A 15,079-nucleotide genomic window follows, 5' to 3' on the forward strand; every position below is an offset into this window, starting at 1 on the left:
AACTTATGGCAGGAATTTCCTTGAGAAATAATATTTTGTAAGAATGTTGATTTTATTATTAGTATTTTTTGCTGAGACACAAAGGTGCCATTTGCTAGTAGCACAACTATCGTAACATATTCATGAAAAGAACGAAGAACCAATTCCTAATCTTATTGCAAATCCATATTTTATTTAAAATGTCAAGAAATGTCTTCTTTAATTAACTAATTTAATAATTTCATTTAATTAATTTTTTACATTTGCGCCATTTTCTCAAACTATCGCACTTACACTTACATAAAAAATGATGCACATCTGAGGATCTGGAACAATAGGACTTAAAAAATATTGATAATATTTTAATATAGTAATTTCAATGAAACATAATACACACACAGCTTTGAAGAAATTGACAAAATGAAAGTAATGCCTTCCATAAAACAACTTTTTAAGATTGTGAATTCATTGATTAAAATAAATGTTGATCCAAAATGATTGTTCTTTTAACCTCTGTGTAAGATATATCAGACATGTGTTTGCCGCTAGTGCCGATGTATCTCTTTGTCTTCAGCGATCAAAGAATTTGACTACTTGCTAAGTGTAAAAATACGGCCTTTTTTGACTGTGTGCTCCCGACTCCTCTGCAGTACCAATTCAGTGCCCAATGACAAACGGAGGAACAAGACTAGGTTGAACATCGGTTCTTCTTTTGCTCGTCCAAGGGCTGAAAAGCCAAGCTGAGGCGGCAACTCATCTTCTAGACAGGTATGCCAAATCTAAAGTTTGATGGTTATCTAAATGGGAATCTACAAGCAGATTGTGCATCGAACTTTATAAAGCAAAATATTTGCTTGACTACAAGTCAATGCGCATTTTGTACTTTTGTTTGATATTGCCATATTTAAATTATTGTGTTGAAGTGTGGGGAAACACCTTTATGAGTAATTTAAAACCTTTAATTACATTACAGAAAAAAGCTGTGAGAATGTTGCTTAATGTACAGCCGAGAGAACAAACAAACAAACTAGTTATTGAGTCAAGGCTGTTAAGATTTAATAGAATTACAGACGGCTTTAGTTATGCATAAAGCAAAAAACAGAATACTGCCAGAAAATATACAAATTAGTTTTGATTTCCGAGGATGAGCCTAGGAGGAAATAAAATGTTAAGCATCAGTTTGCACGTACTACTTTAAAGCAGATGTGTGTCTCTGTAGTTGGCGTAAAGAAGTGGAATTCTTTGCCGAATGATTTAAAGGGCTGTAAGAACATTCGTATGTATAAAGAAAACGTAATTAGACAGTATGAAGTTTACTTTTGATTGTGTTCTTGTTATATGTTTAAGTATGCAACTGAGACTGAAAGAATATTGCTTTTATTTTTACTTTTTTAGGGTTATTTCGTTTTTTTCTTTTTGGTATTTCTTTTAAGTAGGGGCAGGTAAAATAAGATTGTGTTCTCCCTGCTCCCTTCCACCATGCGCTATATATATATATAAAAAAAACAGTATAAGTTTAAATATTTTTGTAAAGTGTACATGGGTGTGATGGGTGTGTGCAGTCCCTGAATACTTTCTGTTCTTTCTCATTTGTTTGTTTTATTTTGAAATGTTATTTATTATATTTGGATCACAGGATTGAATTTTGGGCCTTTGGAGAATGGCAAGTGAAATCATGTTGCCTGTACTGCTTCTGGGGATGATAAGTATGTATCCATTTCAATAAAATACATTTCAATTAACATGTATGTCTGTTGATACTTTTACATCACTGCATTAACTGATTTAGTTTATTGATGTTAGCAGACTGATTTTTTACAAATGATATCTCAATATTTGTTTTCATAGGTACGGTGCTTGCTCAGACTACAGGTGAGTTGAAGTTAAGATAATATCTTTGTCATTTGTTCATCCTCTTAATGGGTTTGTCATAATATCTGTAGCTCAAAGCAGTTATTACTTTAGGAATAGACCTATATCCCCTGGATTACAGCAAATGCCACTGTTAATGAAGGGTTGTACCAGAGCAACATTTTTACATACCAATACCAGTAAACCAAAGTAAGCAGTAGGTGTCACTTGACTCAGAAACAGCTCTCAACAGCCTGCTACACACTAAGAGCAGTACAAACAGGACAACAGCAAACATGCCTACAGCAGTCAGACTGTACATACGACTGACATTACATAAACATTAAGGAGACCTAATGAATGTTTATGCCATTCATCAAGTGTCATTTGGTTAACTATGACACTTAAGTGTATGAGATGTCTTTGTTATGACTGGTTAACATTAATCAAGATAACATATACTGTAAATGTCTTTGTTATAAGACCAGCCCTAATCCTCAAACTTAAAGAAACCATTTTGCTCTATGTGTTACCATAACATATGTATTCCCTAATGTCAAACACATTATCCTTCAATGTTGGAGGCTTTTCACATTGACTTTTAGACCTGCTACGGTATGTTAATGTCAAGTTCTCTTCACAAGGACATCCCAAACAATGAAGTAACATTAAGCTTAAATGTTAATATTGTACTTGCTTGATAGCCAAACCTACTTAGGTTAGGGAGGTATCACACTAACAAGATTAATAATGCCAGGCTGAAAGGCAGTGTCTCATCGCCCCCTTCTGGTTGCACCTGGGATGTGTTAGGCAGTGTAGTCTGCTGTGTCGTTATCTGAAGCCAACAGTGATGTTGTGACACCCTATAAAGAAGACTCTGTAAAAAACAGATTTTCAGGTGGTGTGAGGTCCTTTGTAAACTAGACTCAATTAGACGCTTTTGAGCTGAGACTTTGACTTCAAGTGTCCCAGTTAGCTAAGCCAGTGTTCACATTATCACAACCCCTGGATCTATATTGAGTAAATGGGATGCTGTTAATTTTCTTGTCTCAGTCTGCTGTGAAAAAGGTATATTGTAGTTATTTAGTATATATGTAGGAATATAATAGTCCATTCAACCGCAAAAGCACATTTATGTCAGTGTGAAGAAAAAAGTTTAAAACATGGTGCATTTATGTCTGTTGATACTTTTACATCACTGCATTAACTGACTTAGTTTATTGATGTTAGCAGACTGATTTTTTACAAATTATATCTCAATGTTTGTTTTCATAGGCACGGTGCCTGCTCAGACTACAGGTGAGTTGAAGTTAAGATAATGTCTTTGTCATTTGTTCATGCTCTTTACGGGTTAGTCATAAAATCAGTAGCTCAAAGCAGTTATTACTTTAGGAATAGACCTATATCCCCTGGATTACAGCAAATGCCACTGTTAATGAAGGGTTGTACCAGAGCAACATTTTTACATACCAATACCAGTAAACCAAAGTAAGCAGTAGGTGTCCCTTGACTCAGAAACAGCTCTCAACAGCCTGCTACACACTCACACACTCAGAGCAGTACAAACAGGACAACAGCAAACATGCCTACAGCAGTCAGACTGTACATACGACTGACATTACATAAACATTAAGGAGACCTAATGAATGTTTATGCCATTCATCAAGTGTCATTTGGTTAACTATGACACTTAAGTGTATGAGATGTCTTTGTTATGACTGGTTAACATTAATCAAGATAACATATACTGTAAATGTCTTTGTTATAAGACCAGCCCTAATCCTCAAACTTAAAGAAACCATTTTGCTCTATGTGTTACCATAAGATATGTTTTTCCTTAGCGTCAAACACATTATCCTTCAATGTTGAGGCTTTTTACATTGACTTTTAGACCTTCTACGGTATGTTAATGTCAAGTTGTCTTCACAAGGACATCCCAAACAATGAAGTAACATTAAGCTTAAATGTTAATATTGTACTTGCTTGATAGCCAAACCTACTTAGGTTAGGGAGGTATCACACTAACAAGATGAATAATGCCAGGCTGAAAGGCAGTGTCTCATTGCCCCCTTCTGGTTGCACCTGGGATGTGTTAGGAAGTGTAGTCTGCTGCGTCTGTATCTGAAGCCCACAGTGATGTTGTGACACAATATAAAGAAGACTCTGTAAAAAACAGATTTTCAGGTGGTGTTAGGTCCTTTGTAAACTAGACTCAATTAGACACTTTTGAGCTGAGACTTTGACTTCAAGTGTCCCAGTTAGCTAAGCCAGTGTTCACATTATCACCACCCTGGATCTATATTGAGTAAACGGGATGCTGTCAATTTTGTGTCTCAGTCTGCTGTGAAAAAGGTATATTGTAGTTGTTCAGTATATATGTAGGAATATAATAGTCCATTCAACCCCAAAAGCACATTTATGTCAGTGTGAAGAAAAGTTTAAAACACGGTGCATTTATGTCTGTTGATACTTTTACATCACTGCATTAACTGACTTTGTTTATTGATGTTAGCAGACTGATTTTTTACAAATTATATCTCAATGTTTGTTTTCATAGGTACGGTGCTTGCTCAGACTACAGGTGAGTTGAAGTTAAGATAATATCTTTGTCATTTGTTCATGCTCTTAACGGGTTAGTCATAAAATCAGTAGCTCAAAGCAGTTATTACTTCAGGAATAGACCTATATCCCCTGGATTACAGCAAATGCCACTGTTAATGAAGGGTTGTACCAGAGCAACATTTTTACATACCAATACCAGTAAACCAAAGTAAGCAGTAGGTGTCACTTGACTCAGAAACAGCTCTCAACAGCCTGCTACACACTAAGAGCAGTACAAACAGGACAACAGCAAACATGCCTACAGCAGTCAGACTGTACATACGACTGACATGACATAAAAAAAAGGAGACCTAATGAATGTTTATGCCATTCATCAAGTGTCATTTGGTTAACTATGACACTTAAGTGTATGAGATGTCTTTGTTAAGACTGGTTAACATTAATCAAGATAACATATACTGTAAATGTCTTTGTTATAAGACCAGCCCTAATCCTCAAACTTAAAGAAACCATTTTGCTCTATGTGTTACCATAACATATGTATTCCCTAACGTCAAACACATTATCCTTCAATGTTGGAGGCTTTTCACATTGACTTTTAGACCTGCTACGGTATGTTAATGTCAAGTTGTCTTCACAAGGACATCCCAAACAATGAATTAACATCAAGCTTAAATGTTAATATTGTACTTCCTTGATAGCCAAACCTACTTAGGTTAGGGAGGTATCACACTAACAAGATGAATAATGCCAGGCTGAAAGGCAGTGTCTCATCGCCCCCTTCTGGTTGCACCTGGGATGTGTTAGGAAGGGTAGTCTGCTGCGTCTGTATCTGAAGCCAACAGTGATGTTGAGTTTCACTGACACAATATAAAGAACACTCTGTGAAAAGCAGATTTTCAGGTGGTGTTAGGTCCTTTGTAAACTAGACTCAATTAGACGCTTTTGAGCTGAGACTTTGACTTCAAGTGTCCCAGTTAGCTAAGCCAGTGTTCACATTATCACCACCCTGGATCTATATTGAGTAAATGGGATGCTGTCAATTTTGTGTCTCAGTCTGCTGTGAAAAAGGTATATTGTAGTTATTTAGTATATATGTAGGAATATAATAGTCCATTCAACCGCAAAAGCACATTTATGTCAGTGTGAAGAAAAAAGTTTAAAACATGGTGCATTTATGTCTGTTGATACTTTTACATCACTGCATTAACTGACTTTGTTTATTGATGTTAGCAGACTGATTTTTTACAAATTATATCTCAATGTTTGTTTTCATAGGTACGGTGCCTGCTCAGACTACAGGTGAGTTGAAGTTAAGATAATATCTTTGTCATTTGTTCATGCTCTTAACGGGTTAGTCATAAAATCAATAGCTCAAAGCAGTTCTTACTTCAGGAATAGACCTATATCCCCTGGATTACAGCAAATGCCACTGTTAATGAAGGGTTGTACCAGAGCAACATTTTTACATACCAATACCAGTAAACCAAAGTAAGCAGTAGATGTCACTTGACTCAGAAACAGCTCTCAACAGCCTGCTACACACTAAGAGCAGTACAAACAGGACAACAGCAAACATGCCTACAGCAGTCAGACTGTACATACGACTGACATTACATAAACATTAAGGAGACCTAATGAATGTTTATGCCATTCATCAAGTGTCATTTGGTTAACTATGACACTTAAGTGTATGAGATGTCTTTGTTATGACTGGTTAACATTAATCAAGATAACATATACTGTAAATGTCTTTGTTATAAGACCAGCCCTAATCCTCAAACTTAAAGAAACCATTTTGCTCTATGTGTTACGATAACATATGTATTCCCTAACGTCAAACACATTATCCTTCAATGTTGAGGCTTTTTACATTGACTTTTAGACCTGCTACGGTATGTTAATGTCAAGTTGTCTTCACAAGGACATCCCAAACAATGAAGTAACATTAAGCTTAAATGTTAATATTGTACTTGCTTGATAGCCAAACCTACTTAGGTTAGGGAGGTATCACACTAACAAGATGAATAATGCCAGGCTGAAAGGCAGTGTCTCATCGCCCCCTTCTGGTTGCACCTGGGATGTGTTAGGAAGTGTAGTCTGCTGCGTCTGTATCTGAAGCCAACAGTGATGTTGTGACACACTATAAAGAAGACTCAGTGAAAAGCAGATTTTCAGGTGGTGTTAAGTCCTTTGTAAACTAGACTCAATTAGACCCTTTTGAGCTCAGACTTTGACTTCAAGTGTCCCAGTTAGCTAAACCAGTATTCACATTATGACCACTCTGGATCTATATTGAGTAAACGGGATGCTGTCAATTTTGTGTCTCAGTCTGCTGTGAAAAAGGTATATTGTAGTTGTTCAGTATATATGTAGGAATATAATAGTCCATTGAACCCCAAAAGCACATTTATGTCAGTGTGAAGAAAAGTTTAAAACACGGTGCATTTATGTCTGTTGATACTTTTACATCACTGCATTAACTGACTTTGTTTATTGATGTTAGTAGACTGATTTTTTACAAATTATATCTCAATGTTTGTTTTCATAGGTACGGTGCTTTCTCAGACTACAGGTGAGTTGAAGTTAAGATAATATCATTGTCATTTGTTCATGCTCTTAATGGGTTAGTCATAAAATCAGTAGCTCAAAGCAGTTATTACTTTAGGAATAGACCTATATCCCCTGGATTACAGCAAATGCCACTGTTAATGAAGGGTTGTACCAGAGCAACATTTTTACATACCAATACCAGTAAACCAAAGTAAGCAGTAGGTGTCATACTTGACTCAGAAACAGCTCTCAACAGACTGCTACACACTCACACACTCAGAGCAGTACAAACAGGACAACAGCAAACATGCCTACAGCAGTCAGACTGTACATATGACTGACATGACATAAACATAAAGGAGACCTAATGAATGTTTATGCCATTCATCAAGTGTCATTTGGTTAACTATGACACTTAAGTGTATGAGATGTCTTTGTTAAGACTGGTTAACATTAATCAAGATAACATATACTGTAAATGTCTTTGTTATAAGAGCAGCCCTAATCCTCAAACTTAAAGAAACCATTTTGCTCTATGTGTTACCATAACATATGTATTCCCTAACGTCAAACACATTATCCTTCAATGTTGGAGGCTTTTCACATTGACTTTTAGACCTGCTACGGTATGTTAATGTCAAGTTGTCTTCACAAGGACATCCCAAACGATGAATTAACATCAAGCTTAAATGTTAATATTGTACTTCCTTGATAGCCAAACCTACTTAGGTTAGGGAGGTATCACACTAACAAGATGAATAATGCCAGGCTGAAAGGCAGTGTCTCATCGCCCCCTTCTGGTTGCACCTGGGATGTGTTAGGAAGGGTAGTCTGCTGCGTCTGTATCTGAAGCCAACAGTGATGTTGAGTTTCACTGACACAATATAAAGAACACTCTGTGAAAAGCAGATGTTCAGGTGGTGTTAGGTCCTTTGTAAACTAGACTCAATTAGACGCTTTTGAGCTGAGACTTTGACTTCAAGTGTCCCAGTTAGCTAAGCCAGTGTTCACATTATCACCACCCTGCATCTATATTGAGTAAATGGGATGCTGTCAATTTTGTGTCTCAGTCTGCTGTGAAAAAGGTATATTGTAGTTATTTAGTATATATGTAGGAATATAATAGTCCATTCAACCGCAAAAGCACATTTATGTCAGTGTGAAGAAAAAAGTTTAAAACATGGTGCATTTATGTCTGTTGATACTTTTACATCACTGCATTAACTGACTTTGTTTATTGATGTTAGCAGACTGATTTTTTACAAATTATATCTCAATGTTTGTTTTCATAGGTACGGTGCCTGCTCAGACTACAGGTGAGTTGAAGTTAAGATAATATCTTTGTCATTTGTTCATGCTCTTAACGGGTTAGTCATAAAATCAGTAGCTCAAAGCAGTTATTACTTCAGCAATAGACCTATATCCCCTGGATTACAGCAAATGCCACTGTTAATGAAGGGTTGTACCAGAGCAACATTTTTACATACCAATACCAGTAAACCAAAGTAAGCAGTAGGTGTCACTTGACTCAGAAACAGCTCTCAACAGCCCGCTACACACTAAGAGCAGTACAAACAGGACAACAGCAAACATGCCTACAGCAGTCAGACTGTTAATCATAAACTCAGTAGCTCAAAGCGGTTGTTACTTCAGGATTAGAACTACAGATGGAGCGTCTTATTTTGGACAGTTTAAAATGCGAGGGTCGTGATCGGTTCGTGCACGTTCCGTGATGGCCGGCCGGCCCCCAGTCTGACTTGATACCGCCCCCGTGATAAATACATTTAATTATTGTGAAGCCAGCTGCAATGGATCATTGATCCACCAGGGGGTGCAGTGGGGTTCCACACTGGAGTCATGTGAAATCAACTTCTTTGTTGTTAAGATCCATATGTCACGGATAGGATCATAGTCTGTGCTAAATAAGACATGTAATCATTTACAAAACATCACCATGTTGTTATTTAACAAAATAATGTTGTTTAGTCGAAAAAAACGAACGAGCCGGCTCTCCCGATTTTTAATCCTAATTTAATCATCATCATTGATGTTTATGTTCGCCGAATTGACATGAAATCACTGACAAATATGAATATTCTGTATTCAACTTCATTGAAACGATCAGGATGGGTGTTATTTTTCCCCACAATGACCAAGTCGCTGCAAATGATCCCGTGTATTACATGGCCACATTCTCAACAAAGTAACGTAACGAAACATTCTGTATTCCTTGCTTACTTTTTATTTAATGCTTTATAACAGCTGGAATAGTTCGTTTAGAACAGGCACCTCACTCGCAATCTGCTCCTCCGCAACGCCTACCACCTACCTCCGGCTGAAATTATGAATGTACAGTAAGGCATAGTAATCATAGATAACACGGCAGGGTCCGTTACAGTTTGTTTTCATCTGATTTCAAATATTTCAAATGTCTGAAGTTAATAAATACATTCTCAGTGTTCAAGTCAATAATAGTCATATAAGAAAAGTACTGATCTAATAACAGAGATTTTATAAGGACTTTTCAATGTTCGACATCGCTCATGTGAAATACAGTAAACTGGATGTTGTGGTGCCGAGAGGCGGGGTATCAAAAGTACAAGCTAAACTTTTATTTAGCATCTGAACACACTTGTAAACAACGTGATGCCCGGGAAGCGAAGACCCGGCGGAAACAGCTGGTCTGGTTCACTAAAATGTCCGTGTACAGTATATCTGGTACTAATGTATAGCGGATCTTTGTTAAGATCCATATGTCACGGATAGGATCATAGTCTGGATCATAGTCTGTGCTAAATAAGACATGTAATCATTTACAAAACATCACCATGTTGTTATGCGCATGTGCGAGATGTTATGCATGTGCGCATGTGCGAGATGGTCCGCCATGTTGCACAACTCAATTAAAAAAAGTGTGTTGGTGTATGATCACATTTGTATATGAAAATGTCAGAAGTTAATAAATACATTCTCAATGTTTAAGTCAATCACTGAAGATGCTTACGATATCATAAAATCTAAGTGTTAATGATTGTCAGTAGAGATGGGATGGCAGAAGGTGCTATATATATATATATAATTCCAAAGCTGGTAAAGACCTTTCAAATTTAGCAATAATAGTCATATAAGAAAAGTACTGATTTGTTCTTGAATCAACTTTTTGTGTGTGTGTGTGTGTGTGTGTGTGTGTGTGTGTCTTTATGACTCAGAATATGAATAAATTGGGATTTGATATGGGGGGGGGTTCTGTTAGAAGGTGCGACGGGGGAGGGGGGAGAGAGTTAGACGCTCGTGAATTGTCAACGGGGGGGGGCCTCTCTGCACGGAGGAGCCGCGGAGAAGTGAATCACAGTGATCTGCTATTTTAAAGTAAATTCAACACATATCGACCCTAAATATAGCATATATTAAGAACGAGAAAGTGTTAACATCGTTTTTTGTAAACATATGACCAATGTGCGAGGGTGATGACATCAGAGCATCGTCCTATGGGCTTAGCCCCGGACAGGTACAACAGGTATTCACTCAGAGGGGGGTAGTTACCCATTTACATGTCAAAAAGCAACATACAGTAGGCGGGTGGGGGATGGTGAACGTTTACATTTCTCTACAGAATACATTTAATTTAAGGGGAGCAGTTACTGAGAAGTATATAATGAGAACTGCTACCAATGGTGGCCTATTTAGTTTATTAAGAAATACATATTTGTAGCTTTTTTTTTATCTGCAGTAGGAAATGCAGAGAGTAGCGACAGGGCTGGTCCAACCTGATCTGTAAAGTGATCTAACTAAGTGCTATTCATTTTCTTGACGGGGAAGTGCAGTGTAAATGGGGGGCTTATATGCATTTGAAAAGCAATATAAATCACACAGTTCGTATACAATAGGCATTAAAAGCACCATCGATAACCATTGCCCTTCTCCTATTCAAACCAAAAGAGAAAATGCAGATATTACACTCTGAAAAGAAAGGGTAGACATATCTGTACTCTTAGTGCCAAGTAGCTAAGCTATTCATTCGCAGAAATGTAAAGTGATCTATCTAAGTTCTATTCATATTCTTGACGGGAAGAGTTAGTATACAATAGAGTTAGAGTTAGTATACTTTAAAAGCCTTCTCCAAATCAAACCAAGATATCTTGGGTATTCACTCAGAGGGGGGTCGGTGAACCGGGCAGAGTTTTTCGCCGGTCAACGTGTGTGAAAGTTTAAAGTTCAATCTTCCTTATTGAGCTTTATAACAAATGAATAACGACTATATATTATAATAAAACTATATATTGAGCTTTAAAACAAATGAATAACGAATGAATAACGACTATATATTATAGGAAATGAATAACGACTATATATTATAATAAAACTATATATTATTATAAAACTACATATATAGTTATATAATAAAACGACTATATATTATAATAAAATAAACACCGGCTGTTGTTATGCCTGCTGTAACGTTTACTTACTCCGTTCTCCGCTTAAGTAATTATGCCGTTACAAGCTTCATAGTTGTATTTATCATCTAAATTTGCCGAAACAAGTTTAATATTCTGAAAGCCAAGACTTTGTTTATTTGAAATCAGATGAAAACAAACTGTAACGGTCCCATGTTATTCATATTCCGAGTCATAAAGACTTTATTTAAAATATACATTTATAACTAGTTTAGGTTGTTTGAGAGGTACAGTTACCATTCTTTAATTAGATGTTTGATAAGTGCATGCAGATCACATAGTAAAACACGTAGGCTACACAGATACATTATTTTGTATTTTTATTAAATTCGACAATGTCAATTTCATTTTCCACTATGTCCACCGTTGTTTTTCACAACCAATGGCAGAACTTTATTGAGGCCTGTAATTAGTCAACTACAGGTCTCTTGGGTCAGTCTTTTTCTTCCAAAAAGCTTGTGACAAGATGTTATTGCTCTTGGGGCATTAAAAACAAGATTTTAACTTTAGTTTTTTATATAATATCTGCATTTCCTATTGTGAAAAACTAAGTCTTAGTTTGGCCATAGTTATTTAATATATAGCGCCATCTCCTGGTTAAACCCTGAAATTGGAGAATAGTGGGAGGGCCTAACATTCCTGGATACTGGTCTTTGGCAGGTCTTAGGCAGGTAACTGGCTGGCAGTAGGCAGGAAGCTGTATGCTGGCGTCCAAAATAAGATGCCCCATCTGTATATCCCCTGGATTACAGCAAATGCCACTGTTAATGAAGGGTTGTACCAGAGCAACATTTTTACATACCAATACCAGTAAACCAAAGTAAGCAGTAGGTGTCACTTGACTCAGAAACAGCTCTCAACAGCCTGCTACACACTAAGAGCAGTACAAACAGGACAACAGCAAACATGCCTACAGCAGTCAGACTGTACATACGACTGACATTACATAAACATTAAGGAGACCTAATGAATGTTTATGCCATTCATCAAGTGTCATTTGGTTAACTATGACACTTAAGTGTATGAGATGTCTTTGTTATGACTGGTTAACATTAATCAAGATAACATATACTGTAAATGTCTTTGTTATAAGACCAGCCCTAATCCTCAAACTTAAAGAAACCATTTTGCTCTATGTGTTACCATAACATATGTATTCCCTAACGTCAAACACATTATCCTTCAATGTTGAGGCTTTTTACATTGACTTTTAGACCTGCTACGGTATGTTAATGTCAAGTTGTCTTCACAAGGACATCCCAAACAATGAAGTAACATTAAGCTTAAATGTTAATATTGTACTTGCTTGATAGCCAAACCTACTTAGGTTAGGGAGGTATCACACTAACAAGATGAATAATGCCAGGCTGAAAGGCAGTGTCTCATCGCCCCCTTCTGGTTGCACCTGGGATGTGTTAGGAAGTGTAGTCTGCTGCGTCTGTATCTGAAGCCAACAGTGATGTTGTGACACACTATAAAGAAGACTCTGTAAAAAACAGATTTTCAGGTGGTGTTAGGTCCTTTGTAAACTAGACTCAATTAGACGTTTTTGAGCTGAGACTTTGACTTCAAGTGTCCCAGTTAGCTAAGCCAGTGTTCACATTATCACCACCCTGTATCTATATTGAGTAAACGGGATGCTGTTAATTTTCTTGTCTCAGTCTGCTGTGAAAAAGGTATATTGTAGTTATTTAGTATATATGTAGGAATATAATAGTCCATTCAACCCCAAAAGCACATTTATGTCAGTGTGAAGAAAAGTTTAAAACACGGTGCATTTATGTCTGTTGATACTTTTACATCACTGCATTAACTGACTTTGTTTATTGATGTTAGCAGACTGATTTTTTACAAATTATATCTCAATGTTTGTTTTCATAGGTACGGTGCCTGCTCTGACTACAAGTGAGTTGAAGTTAAGATAATATCTTTGTCATTTGTTCATGCTCTTAACGGGTTAGTCATAAACTCAGTAGCTCAAAGCGGTTGTTACTTCAGGATTAGACCTATATCCCCTGGCTTACAGCAAATGACACTGTTAATGAAGGGTTGTACCAGAGCAACATTTTTACATACCAATACCAGTAAACCAAAGTAAGCAGTAGGTGTCACTTGACTCAGAAACAGCTCTCAACAGCCTGCTACACACTAAGAGCAGTACAAACAGGACAACAGCAAACATGCCTACAGCAGTCAGACTGTACATATGACTGACATTACATAAACATTAGGGAGACCTAATGAATGTTTATGCCATTCATCAAGTGTCATTTGGTTATCTATGACACTTAAGTGTATGAGATGTCTTTGTTATGACTTGTTAACATTAATCAAGATAACATATACTGTAAATATTTTCGTTATAAGACCAGCCCTAATCCTCAAACTTAAAGAAACCATTTTGCTCTATGTGTTACCATAACATATGTATTCCCTAACGTCAAACACATTATCCTTCAATGTTGGAGGCTTTTTACATTGACTTTTAGACCTGCTACGGTATGTTAATGTCAAGTTGTCTTCACAAGGACATCCCAAACAATGAAGTAACATTAAGCTTAAATGTTAATATTTTACTTGCTTGATAGCCAAACCTACTTAGGTTAGGGAGGTATCACACTAACAAGATGAATAATGCCAGGCTGAAAGGCAGTGTCTCATCGCCCCCTTCTGGTTGCACCTGGGATGTGTTAGGAAGTGTAGTCTGCTGCATCTGTATCTGAAGCCAACAGTGATGTTGTGACACACTATAAAGAAGACTCTGTAAAAAACAGATTTTCAGGTGGTGTTAGGTCCTTTGTAAACTAGACTCAATTAGACGCTTTTGAGCTGAGACTTTGACTTCAAGTGTCCCAGTTAGCTTAGTCAGTGTTCACATTATCACCACCCTGGATCTATATTGAGTAAACGGGATGCTGTTAATTTTCTTGTCTCAGTCTGCTGTGAAAAAGGTATATTGTAGTTGTTCAGTATATATGTAGGAATATAATAGTCCATTCAACCCCAAAAGCACATTTATGTCAGTGTGAAGAAAAGTTTAAAACACGGTGCATTTATGTCTGTTGATACTTTTACATCACTGCATTAACTGACTTTCTTTATTGATGTTAGCAGACTGATTTTTTACAAATTATATCTCAATATTTGTTTTCATAGGCACGGTGCTTGCTCAGACTACAGGTGAGTTGAAGTTAAGATAATATCTTTGTCATTTGTTCATGCTCTTAATGGGTTAGTCATAAAATCAGTAGCTCAAAGCAGTTATTACTTCAGGAATATACCTATATCCCCTGGATTACAGCAAATGCCCCTGTTAATGAAGGGTTGTACCAGAGCAACATTTTTACATACCAATAGCAGTAAACCAAAGTAAGCAGTAGGTGTCACACATGACTCAGAAACAGCTCTCAACAGACTGCTACACACACACACTCAGAGCACTACAAACAGAACAACAGCAAACATGCCTACAGCAGTCAGACTGTACATACGACTGACATTACATAAACATTAAGGAGACCTAATGAATGTTTATGACTGATTTCATCAAGTGTCATTTGGTTAAATATGACACTTAAGTGTATGAGATGTCTTTGTTATGACTGGTTAACATTAATCAAGATAACATATACTGTAAATGTCTTTGTTATAAGACCAGCCCTAATCCTCAAACTTAA

The 15,079-nt window shown here is 36.7% G+C and overlaps 1 protein-coding gene across 50 annotated transcripts in view; it reads left to right on the top strand.

Annotated features, from left to right (window-relative positions):
- LOC117473764 (alpha-tectorin-like) overlaps positions 1 to 15,079 on the top strand; it is a 38,113-nt gene that overhangs the window by 207 nt on the left and 22,827 nt on the right. For 13 of the 50 annotated variants that reach the window (XR_004555057.1, XM_034119579.1, XM_034119583.1 and 10 more), the window contains exons 2-11: positions 630 to 747; positions 1,616 to 1,685; positions 1,828 to 1,851; positions 3,106 to 3,129; positions 4,388 to 4,411; positions 5,671 to 5,694; positions 6,944 to 6,967; positions 8,238 to 8,261; positions 13,284 to 13,307; positions 14,559 to 14,582. Coding sequence is in view for 49 of the 50 variants with exons in the window: in XM_034119579.1 (XP_033975470.1) it covers positions 1,640 to 1,685; positions 1,828 to 1,851; positions 3,106 to 3,129; positions 4,388 to 4,411; positions 5,671 to 5,694; positions 6,944 to 6,967; positions 8,238 to 8,261; positions 13,284 to 13,307; positions 14,559 to 14,582 (238 nt within the window). In the remaining variant the exon portion in view is untranslated. Of the gene's footprint in view, positions 1 to 629; positions 748 to 1,615; positions 1,686 to 1,827; positions 1,852 to 3,105; positions 3,130 to 4,387; positions 4,412 to 5,670; positions 5,695 to 6,943; positions 6,968 to 8,235; positions 8,262 to 13,283; positions 13,308 to 14,558; positions 14,583 to 15,079 lie in introns of all 50 variants that reach the window. The other 37 variants (XM_034119584.1, XM_034119593.1, XM_034119598.1 and 34 more) reach the window with 29 other exon arrangements.

The sequence above is a fragment of the Trematomus bernacchii genome, unplaced genomic scaffold (assembly GCF_902827165.1).
Source record: "Trematomus bernacchii unplaced genomic scaffold, fTreBer1.1, whole genome shotgun sequence".
Lineage (NCBI taxonomy): Eukaryota > Metazoa > Chordata > Actinopteri > Perciformes > Nototheniidae > Trematomus > Trematomus bernacchii.